The sequence below is a fragment of the Cylas formicarius genome, unplaced genomic scaffold (assembly GCF_029955315.1).
Source record: "Cylas formicarius isolate icCylForm1 unplaced genomic scaffold, icCylForm1.1 PGA_scaffold_3__17_contigs__length_32017465, whole genome shotgun sequence".
Lineage (NCBI taxonomy): Eukaryota > Metazoa > Arthropoda > Insecta > Coleoptera > Brentidae > Cylas > Cylas formicarius.
The window spans coordinates 16,875,181-16,886,638 of NW_026844326.1; the positions used below are offsets into that span (position 1 = coordinate 16,875,181).

The 11,458-nt window shown below is 37.6% G+C and overlaps 1 protein-coding gene across 4 annotated transcripts in view; it reads left to right on the forward strand.

The window, feature by feature from the left end:
- The window catches only part of LOC132699070 (Ig-like and fibronectin type-III domain-containing protein 2), a 244,429-nt gene that overhangs the window by 231,357 nt on the left and 1,614 nt on the right, over positions 1–11,458 (forward strand). For all 4 annotated transcript variants that reach the window (XM_060665536.1, XM_060665538.1, XM_060665534.1 and 1 more), the window contains 17 exons: positions 179–385; positions 4,448–4,588; positions 4,648–4,819; positions 4,875–5,098; positions 5,158–5,366; positions 5,422–5,629; positions 5,684–5,906; positions 5,960–6,176; positions 6,230–6,367; positions 6,766–7,090; positions 7,143–7,318; positions 7,373–7,644; positions 7,709–7,901; positions 7,965–8,211; positions 9,959–10,565; positions 10,852–11,054; positions 11,104–11,411. In XM_060665536.1, the coding sequence (XP_060521519.1) occupies positions 179–385; positions 4,448–4,588; positions 4,648–4,819; positions 4,875–5,098; positions 5,158–5,366; positions 5,422–5,629; positions 5,684–5,906; positions 5,960–6,176; positions 6,230–6,367; positions 6,766–7,090; positions 7,143–7,318; positions 7,373–7,644; positions 7,709–7,901; positions 7,965–8,211; positions 9,959–10,565; positions 10,852–11,054; positions 11,104–11,411 (4,070 nt within the window). The remainder of the gene's footprint in view (positions 1–178; positions 386–4,447; positions 4,589–4,647; positions 4,820–4,874; positions 5,099–5,157; positions 5,367–5,421; positions 5,630–5,683; positions 5,907–5,959; positions 6,177–6,229; positions 6,368–6,765; positions 7,091–7,142; positions 7,319–7,372; positions 7,645–7,708; positions 7,902–7,964; positions 8,212–9,958; positions 10,566–10,851; positions 11,055–11,103; positions 11,412–11,458) is intronic.

Here is an 11,458-nt window from a genome sequence, read left to right on the forward strand (position 1 = left end):
ATCTTGGAAAAAATCTAGGCGAGAGATTGACCATTGAGTTAGGATACGATATCGAAACTTGGGGGTCCACTTTACACCATCTCATTGCATGACTTCGAGCTCATAAATGCCTAATAAATATAGTTCCATTTCAATTTATCATAACTTTCCTTTTAGCATATTTCAATTCTTGTTACAGGACTTCCTTCCATGAGGGATAGTTTGACGAATCCCATGCACGTATACGACGGAGATGATGCACTGATCACCTGCGTTGTGAGAAATATAGGATCCAATACGGTGATGTGGAAGAAAGAAGACAGAGAGCGCCACAGTACCAGGGTGCTGACCGCAGGGGAGAATAGAGTTACCGCTGATAAGAGGTTCGGTGTGTTGCATGACTCAGGTGAGACATCGTATACTTCACCTTCGACGTCAGAAATCACAGCGAACTGGTCTCTAGAATAAATTTTTACACCACAGTTATGGAAAAAAGCTGTATCAAATTCCTGCTATTTTTATCAGTGGAAGGTTATATGATATTAAAAATGATATTGTTTTTAAGAGTTAACTTTAGCTGACATCTGTGTGATATCTCCATATAAATACTTCATTTCTTACTCAAATCGTAAAGTGATAAAAATCAAAGGCTCAAATCCTGAACAAGGCTCGCCAATATACAGAAACAATCAAGTGTTTAATAAAATACTACAAACTATATTAAAGGGCACTACCAAGAAACTGTGTCATAACCTTAAAGAAAAAATAGAATATAAACTTATATTAACAAACTGTTTTATTTAATTTTACTAAAATATTACTTTTTTTTTTCTGTTACTGTTTTTGTAAGGCCACGGGGTCAGTTTATTATTAGTTAAGAGGTCTGAAATAAATTGTTATTAAAAAAATGTATTTCAGGAAAGGCTTATACAATCAAATCATAACATGTATACCTTTTTTTAAGTAGTAGATGTTGAAGAATAGGATTTTTTATCTGAAGGTTAATTATACCGTGTCTCAAAAATCTTATTATAAAAGTTTACTTTGACACTGTGTTTCTTTTTTCGGCAATCTTTTGAAACACGAAGATTTTTTTTAATTTTCGTAGGCTAAAAAACTTATTTGAAAAAATTATTTCCTAGGCAAATTTTATATTTACTCCATTCTGTATATCATTTTTTTTATATGTTTAATAATTCTTGATTTGAAAGAAACCCTCCGGTTTTTAAGTTGAAATATCCATTACCACGTAATTGCTTCAACGATCATGTTTACAAAAAATAACTGGACGTGCCTTTACAGGTAATAAATATCACGTTGGGTTAAGTGCCTATGAACTCGACGAGGCTAAGTTAATCTAAACGTATTTTTCTTTTTTTCGTTTTATTGACTCATTTTTCAAACCGATGGCGGGACGATGAAAGCAAAATTACGAGAACCCTCTCCGAACTTCTGCTCTATCCCATCTCAGTATTAAAAGAAAACAAGCTCTTTTTCTTATTTAAGTGGCCTCTTCTCGTATTATTGAGTCTTCCGAGAGATATAGGTTGTCCGTAAACGAAAAATGCTTGGAGATCACGCTAGGTTGATTTTGGGGCGTATTCGGTGGTTATATGCCTCTTTTATGGATATCTACGAAAGATAAACGGGGACTTACTGTTGAATTGAGTTTGTCAAACGAGGTATATATTCAATCAGCAATAGCGAAGATGAAATTTTACTGTGCGAAATCAGATCCTACATTCTATTTCCTTACAGATTTTTTTATCATAAAAAATACGCTTTTAAAGATATTTCAGGTTGTGTCGAGGCATCAGTGAAAAAGATATATTACAAAATAAAATCCATAAAAACGAGGTTTTATTTTGTTTTCTGAGCTTTCTATAAATCAAGTTTAACACTGCAGACCTCTTACTCATCTATTTCAACGACAATTTTTATCATATATTTTTGAACTTAAAAATCAATTAACGAATTTTTTAAAGTCAGAGAAAATATTTTTCTGTTACCGGTAAAACCAAATCAAATTGTGCAAAAGTAATACTAATAGCGTTCATCACCAATGCAATGCAATACACGTCAGTATAATTGTCCACAATCAAACCGATAGCATTAAAGCGAGTTCGTTCGTCTTCTGGGACGTATCAAATGCCGTTAATGAATTTTAAGCTTTATCCGATGACGGTTCGGGGATGCTACGTCTCTCGCATATAAAGTGACGTCGGTTTATTTGAAAACTTTTCCCACATGCGGAGCGTTAAAGTGCAAATAACCCAGGAATTTATATTGCGGGTCTGTTTTAATAACCGAGGGGAAGATTTCTGAGAATTTTCTCACCTCTTGCTTTACTATTACTTATATTTCACTCTTCAAACCGCAAGCTGTAATTCTGTTCTATCAGAATTTTAGTATCTGCACACAATATGGAAGGTGTGAAAAAAATGCATAATAATTTTACTAATCTTTGAAGAAAATGAAGACAAATCCCAGTGGCCTCCACTACATCACGCAAAAAAAAACGCAAATTTTTGTAGGTAAATGAGAGTTTCTAAAGCAGTAGCCCAGTAATTTGGATGCCCTTGCCGTTAATCCGGAGTAAAACTAAACACAACACCCAGATCTCTAAACATATAGCTCTCCAAAGGCAGACTATTGAATGTATAGTCGAACTGCATAGGACTGTTATTTCAAGAAAAAGATAGTATTTTGTATTTGGCAACATTAAGAGCAAACACAGAGCAAAACTAACCAGATATGGTTCAATTAAAATCAATATATCATTCCAATATTCTGCAACTTAAGCAGTAACGGTTGGTAGTCAATTTGTTCAAATGCTTTCTGGATATATGTGTACACGACATCGGTTTTGGTCCACAACTTTAGGGATATATTGAGTAATATAAGAATAGACTGTTGAATACAGTTGAAAGTTATGCAGAATAATTTCAAGAAGTTTCCCAAAGTTGCAAAAAATTGCAAAACAGGTCCGTAGTTTTTAATATAAGCCTCTCTTAATTGAATATGACCAGAAATGTAATGCACCTATGCAAACTTTTGCACTGGAACTCGAGATATTGTCCAATCCGGCAGTCATTTTGGGTTTTGTTTCTTTGATGAGATGAGAACAATGCGAACGTCAACATTATTCAAAGACTAACAGTGGTACTAAAACTAGACTATAAGAAATCCGCAAAATCGTTAACTCAGATTGCTCAGATTGTTTTAAATCTTTCTTTAATTATTATTTTACTTTCTTTAAACTTAGGTAATTCTAAAACTTTGACATGACATCCTGCATCTCTCGAATATAGAGGCTCATGCAATTTTCTGCTTAATTTGCGTGATTTATGTTATGTGCCGTATTTTGACCTACTTGACGAAATGCATAATACACTGATTATATTCTAGATATATGGAATATTAATAGTATATTATGCAATAAGTGCGGTAAACGACATTTGTCGCAAAAAGTTTACCGAACGTGTTGCATACTATACTTTTTCTACGACCGTTAGTTTCGGATACATTTTTGCAAAATAACACGAATACATTCACTGACACAAGTATCAGAATTGACAAACGTCAAAATTCAAGCAATGCGGTAAAATATCCGCAAAAAAATCCTGTTTTTATAAAACACATGCGGAATGTCCGACGGTGCTCGGATCTGTGTGACAAGAAACTCACGTAAAGTGACGCTTCCCGCACGCTAGATCGGTGTATAATTGGGTATTTTGCAGAAGGGACAAGAAAAAGATATTATCATTATTATTATTACTATTATTGTGGGCAAAAATATTTTTGAAGACATCATAAAACTACTTTATTAGAGTAGAGTTGTCTTTTTCAAAATTAAACCTCATGTTACATTTATTCGACGGAAAATTTGTATCAAAATTCTAAAAATCAATATCGAAAGCGCGGTGATAAGTAAAGCTAAATCATATCATTAGTTATGAACCTGTAGTGAAGTTTGATTGATTGTTTTGCATCATCAAAATGAAGTCCACACAAATAAAGACCTTTGAATCCTCAGAAAAATACTTCAATTGCTGCAAAGTATTAAAAAATGCCACATAACCCTGTCATACCAATTTAAATAAATGGTATGCCTACACGGCAACAATACTCACTTAAATTGCTAATATTTCAAAAAGTTGACAAGTACGATTGTGATTCGATTAGTAATTCTATTATGGTATCCAAAATGTAAGTTTCTGATAAATCCCAATCAGGAAAATTGCTTTCTTCGGCTCAACTGATGCAAAAAAATTTCTAACAGTCACCAGAATACCATTATTTGTTACTTTTGCAGATTTTGCTGCCACCAACACGAAATGAATAATTGCACGGTGCAAATGTATTGAGCGATGATTAATAATTTAATTCGACACTTGAGGATGTTTCGGAATCCATTTCGACCGTTTTAAAAGTTAAACAAGTCTATTTACACTCTTTCTATTTTCAGGCAACGACGGGTCTAGCGAATTACCTTCGGGCGGCGACGTCTGGGTGTTGGTCATAAAAAATTCACGACTCACCGACTCCGGGATATACGTATGCGAGGTGAACAGCAATCCCATCGTCAGAAGTTTTCACAAACTGAGCGGTAGGTACTTCGCTTAAAGCAAACTTCAATCTATTAATTAACTACATCGAACATTCCAGTTCTTTCTAAGTCGATGGTGCCTGCTACTAACTTGACGACTGATATTATTCCATTCGATGATCCGAAAAGTATAGCCGTAAGAAACCATAATTATACGGATTGTTGTGTGTTACAAAATGTGTCATCGGGATGTTTAGGTTTCTGCAATATTCAAAGCATATTAGAAGGCATGTAGACAAATATTCAAACAATCTGTATTGTTTCAATAGCGTTCGATTTAAGGTAGTACAGGTCAGGATCCGGAACATTGCGAAAAAGATTTTCCGTCCATCGTCAAATGCATGGCCGATGGTAGAAACCACGTCCCGTGCTGCATCCACGAAAGAGTACCGGATATATGCCAGGATGTGTGCAGAGGCGAATATACAGCTATCACGGAAAATATAAAAACCCATTTCTCATGCTCCGCTTATACAGAACAAACTTTGGCTTGTATCGTGGAAGGAATACGTAAGTTGCTGCTAATGGACACTGTCGGATCGCTTCTTTATTGCATCTTATTTTACCAGAGTTATTGCCGAGTCCTCCAGAAGACGTCGAAGTTGACGCACTTACCGAGAAGTCTATCCGAGTGGAATGGTCGCGTCCACGATCTAACAGTCAAACCATCACGCAGTATATGGCCAATTTAACGGCTCTGAGAAGTTTCGACGAAAATTCCGATTCATTCGAGGATAACACCAGCGGCAACAACACGGTTACTACAATAATTCAAAGCGTAGGTTATCATCGTTGGTTAAACCAAGTAGAATTTAAGTAAACTTCTGCTCCAGGTTCCTGCAGATCAAAATTCGTCAGTTTTCAATGATCTCACCCCGTTTACAATGTACGAAGTCACTGTCACAGCACATAATTTAGTCGGATCTTCCCTTCCAAGTTACGCCATTAGAACTCTCACTCTAGCACCAGGACAAGTTAAACAAACTATGGTCGGCCATACGCCGGCTCTACCTGATATACGAAGCTGTTGTGCCAATAAGGGTGAGAACTCATCTTCACGAGATCTTCCGTATTTACAGATCCTCGCTTCCGTAGGTATCACCCACAAAACATGTCTAACTAAACTTTGCGACCCCATAGAGGCGGAGTCTGTTGAAATTACCGACATGATGATCTGCGCTCCTTGGGCCCAAGACACATTCGGCTGCCTTACTAACGGTATGGATCACACGTCTTGCTGCCGGACCAGAGGTCTTCCGGAAATCTGTCAGCAGTTGTGCACCGGAAATGTTTCGAGCATCGATTTTAATTATTTCAAGTATGCAGAGTTATTTCATGTGAGATATCGGTACCAGCGTGTTTTATTTGAAGATGTCTACGGTACATGGGCGAATACACAAACTGCCTTCTCCAGGGATATGGAGTGCTACCCAGCGCACCCACTCAAGTTCACATTTCCAACGTGGGGACTGAATACGCACTTTTGTACTGGTCCGCGCCAAAAACTCTAGGAGATACCGTAAAAAGCTATAATGTGCACACTATGAAAGTGAATTCTGCAGATGAGGAAGAGGAAGAAAATCACCGAGTGAGTGTATAATAGTTGATGCAGTAACGCCAATCTAAATTGTACTATTGTAGGTAATAAACAAAGCGCAGAGTCCGTTTGTAATTGAAGGGTTGGAAAGTGTCACTGACTACGAGGTTTACGTTGAAGCAGTTAATGCACACGGGGTTGGCAATCCAAGTCCAAGGCTGATATTCAGAACGGGAAGTAAGGTAATAACATATTTCCGGTTAGTATACGAACTAGCGTTTTAGGTCTACTTTAATGAAACTACTGATATTATTCGTATTAAACTAACTAATAGATAGAGAAAAATTGCTAATAACGGCAAAATTTTCTTAGCTTTCAATTAAGCTTCCCGAGCTTGTGAAGAAAAATTCAGTACTTTTGATCTGAGCCTCGATGTACGAAAATCTTGTAGGGGTCGTTGAATTAGACAATCATCAGTTAATAGTTATATCGGCATCATAGTCGTAGTAATTGGTATTTGAGTATAATTATTTTTTTTATATGGAAATGGAAATCTGGAAATCTAACTGTTATTCTTTTATAAAAATTCCTAATAATTAACTCAAACTTGTTTATTAACCGGCTAACCATTCCCTTTCAGATAGAGGAAGAAAAAATCGAAGAAGCTTCTCTTTATAACGTTACTGCGTGTTGCGTGGAGGCGCAGCTCAATAGCGTGTGTCTTCCTCTTTGCACGTACGATGCGAATATGAACGATATCAAACGTTTGGCGGTATGCGGGTCTGAGTTCCACACCATACTTCGATGTGCGGCCGGTGGAAGGAACCACGGGACTTGCTGCAGCAGAAGAGGCGTTCCGCCAGCTTGCTTATCGTTATGTTCGGGCGTGATCGTAGATTCATTACGGACCACAGCTGCCAATTGCGTCACTTATATTGGAAATATTGTACAGTGTTTCGAAGAAGGTGAACTGAGTGGATATTTTGATATCGATCAATTACTTTTGTTGGTTTACAGGGACAGGCACATTACCAGGTCCAGTGACGGCTCTCCATGCGATTTCTGTAGACCAGGCCAGTATTCTCCTCGAATGGTCGCCACCGGAAGATGGCGCCAACGTAACCGATTATGTGATACACTACCAAAAAGTAGATAATACGTCAATGTACGAAACCCTATTAAAACTAGATCAAGTAAGCGTCGTTGGTGAATCGAAAGCAAGTTTTTTGCATCAATTTTGTTTGTAGCAAATGAATACCACAGGAACCTCGACAACATTAACGGGACTGGAAGAAAATGCTACTTATCACGTTTTCGTAGTATCAAGAAACCATCATGGAACCTCCCTGCCCTCGTCAATAGTTGTCATACAGCCGACGAAATCAGATGATACTAAATGGGTAAACGCTGTACCATCGCCCCCTCACTCTTTAGCAGTGGCCAGCCACAGCGCTACCTGGGTTACGATCAGTTGGCAACCGCCGGAATTTAGTCATCCGTCGGAAATAATAACCTACAGGTAATTACGTTGCTGCTTAACTCAGCCGAAGAGAGTTCTGATGCTTGTTTTCCTCATTTCCTAGGTTGTACTACAAATCGACCGCAGATGAAACCTACCAAATTAAAAATGTAACGGTGACTACTTATATGATAAAAGATCTAAGTCCCAATACTCAATATATTATATACGTCGAAGCATCTACCGACAAAGGGGTGAGCATGCCATCGGAAACACTCATCGCTTGGACAGACCCTGCTTATCCGGCATTTGTGGAGGTGAGCTATGTTGTTGTGACGTTTGATATGATCTAGCATAGTTGACCTGTGATTTTTTTGTAGCCACCCACAGTTCACCCGATAAATTTAGTCATCGAGGGTAGCAGCATGACTATCCTGTGCATTGCTATGGGAAATCCAATGCCAACTATTTCGCTGTACATTTCTGGAAGGCTGGTGAGGCAGGATACTACCCGACACATGGTCACGGTAATTCATAACGTAACCAGGGATATGGATCAGATTTCATGTTACGCTGACAACGGATACGGAACGCCAATGCAGGCTTCCAGGAAAATTATTATTAGTCGTAAGTAAACCGTTTGCAATTAAAAAAAGTTATTTGCCGTATTGTATCTTCATCGTATTTGTTTTCGACGGAGCCTCCCCAATACAACTTTAACGATGTTATTACCTATTGTTATTGGGTAAAGCTATTAACAAAAAATGTGTTCTTACTTAAGTGACAATGCAGGAGCGGGCAGGTATATTTATTTCTTTCTGATATATTTCTTGAGTGTTGGCCATTTGTGCCAGTGTTGAATAATCGTTTTTACTGTGCAAAACAAGTTGTGAAAAATGTGTTTGAAACTTTATTTAGTAGAGGATTAATAGAGGAGAATTGAAGAAAAGAAATAAATGTAATGATTTTCAAACTCACCGTATAGACAATAGTGATCAGGACCTAATAGGAAGAAAAATATATTGTTTTTATCAAAGCGAAGTTGTTCCTACCTTGGATAAACTGAAAAAGAAGCTAGAAGAAGATGAAACCAATATAAATATAAGCCATGCGACTATCTATAGAGTTACTTTTTACAAAACTTCTGAATTCCTCCTGCGTTAGGGCTTAAAGAAGCCAACAGAATGATTGGCGAAACGTCAGCAATTTCGACCCAACAAAAACCGACGCGGGAGGAATCCAGAAGTTTTGTAAAAAGTATTACAGCAGCCTGTGGAAGTTTCTTTCAAAAATCTATAGAGTTGTTTGTAGAATGGAATTGAAGACCGCAAAATAGGCAAGTAGTAATTGAATCACACAGATTATGCACTTGCAGATTTAATTACATTCAAGAAATTAAAAGATATATAGATTAGACGACAGATCCATAATTTACCTCGATGAACACACGACACTGTATGCAAAGGAATTTTTTGATTCCATTCAAAACTGTGACTAAAACATCTTCGCATCACCATAATACACGCAGGGCCAGAAGACGGATTTGTCACAAACTGCTGTTTTCTGCAAAGAATATTAAGGATTCTAGCTTGAATTATCATGAGGATGCAAGTGCCGAACTTTTTGAAAATTGGTTTCAAAACAATATTTTCAAAAATATTCCCAATTAACAATATCATCGTCATGGATAACGCAAGCTACCACAGCCTCCCTCTAACCAAAGCACCGGCCCTATCAAGTTCAAAAACTGAAATCCAGGAATATTTGTTAGAAAATGATATTTATTTTGAGTTAAGGTACAAAAGAGCGCAACTTTTGAAGTCCTAGATTCATATGCAATTAAAAAACAATATGTATACGATAATTTGACTGAACAGGTTAGAGCCGAAAATTTTACTCCAACTTTAAGTGAGAGTGTTATAAATTTCATATAAAATGTATTTAATAACATAATAATTGAGAGCTGGTAAAATTCAGGACCTCATATTATAAAAATTGAGGAATTTTACATTTCTCTACAAAACAATATAATTCCTATCCCAGTGACGACGCCGATAGTGAAACAGAATTAGATTTAGACATTTAGAATAAAAATATAATTATGTTCCTAGCTATGAATTCGTTGTATATATTTAATGTCATTGTTTATTCTTAGTGTAATTTAATGAGACCTTGAAGATTGAGACAGACTATATTTGTCTTTAATTGTTACCTAAGATTTGATGACAATGAAAAGTTAAAACTTTAAATAGTAAATTCACCCATTCCCACGTTATTTCCCCTTTATTTTAGTGTCAAGCATAGAATTCTATGAACATCATGGTTTTAGTAGCTTATTGAAGATAGAAACTTATTGAAGTGATCCGTTTTTTAGACAAACCAAACATCCAAGCAAGCGGCATCACGATGGCAACAATCGGAGACTCGGTAGTATTGGAGTGCAAAGTGGAGGCCACTCCTGAACCAAAACTAATCTTCTGGAAAAATTACGAAGATCGTATGCCTGTCATACAAGGAGGAAAATACGACGTCTCAATCTCGAAGGCCAAAGACGAGGACGACAAATATGTCATGCATCTAACAATAAAGCAAATAACCGAACTAGATGTCGGCGAGTATTACTGTCACGCAGAAAATGCTTTCGGCAGCGCAACTCAGCCCGTATCGGTCAGGATAAGGAGTTTAGCGACCATAACCAATGTAACGCAGTGTTGCATGGAACAGAATGTCTCTACGCCATGCATGGACGCGTGCTACTTCCACTTGGACATCGACGCAGTTATCGACAAGCCAGAATGTATCAAGGACTTCGACAAGTTGATGAAGTGCGCGGCCGATGGCTCGGATCATAGGAATTGCTGCGCACATGCCAACGTGCCCAGGAGGTGTTTGGATTGGTGTCGAGGAGAACCAATTTTGTCTCACAAATCCTGTGTGTTGTCTCACACCAAACATATTATGAACTGCTTCCACGAATTAAGGTAGACCTACATACTAATACTATCTGATAGCATTTATACAGACACGGTTATATTATCTGAACATTTCTTTGAAGTCTGTCACTCTCACTGTATAGAAAAACATATTATTTGTTACTTACCTACTTGGATGTAATTAGGAATATTCGAATCATTTTGGGACGATATACAAATGAACAAAGATCATTCACGAATAATAAATTCGAAGGTAAAATGAGTCACTTCAGAAGCCCATTAGTTTACTCGATGTTGTGAAATTTCAAATTTTTCATTTTAATTTTCTTCTTAGAGATAAGCTACCGGGACCGCCACAAAATATTAGAGTTGAATTTGTCGACTCTCATTCCGTTTACATTCTGTGGGACCCCCCACTGAAAAATCCCCACAGCGTCGAGATGTACAGAGTCTTTTGGAGGGCGGTGGATTCTCCTAACAGATCTAGTCAAAAAGGTGACACATCGGAAACTCAACTGAAGATCAGTAATCTGAAAGGTATATTACTCGATGTCACTATTGCATTGCCTAACAGATGTTGTTCCAGACGGTACGACCTACGAGGCGGTAATTAAAGCGGGAAACAGCAAAGGTACCTCCACCTTAACGGACCCCATTAAGTTTACCATGGGTGAGAACTCGCTTTACATCACTCCAGCCGCTAGTCAAAGTACCGAAGGAAGTCACGTGGGAGTAGCTGTAGCTGTAGTGCTAGCTCTAGCGGTCGTAGCCATAGTCATAGCAGCCGGAGTGTGGTTCGTGCGAACGAGGCGAATGCTGGGCATCAAGGGTTCTGGTGGAATTGCTTTTGAAAATCCAAGTTACCTCAGAGAGGTTAACATGGATCATATACAGGTAAGGTGCTTCATTGACATTCTGATTCCTATTGACGAGCAGCTGAT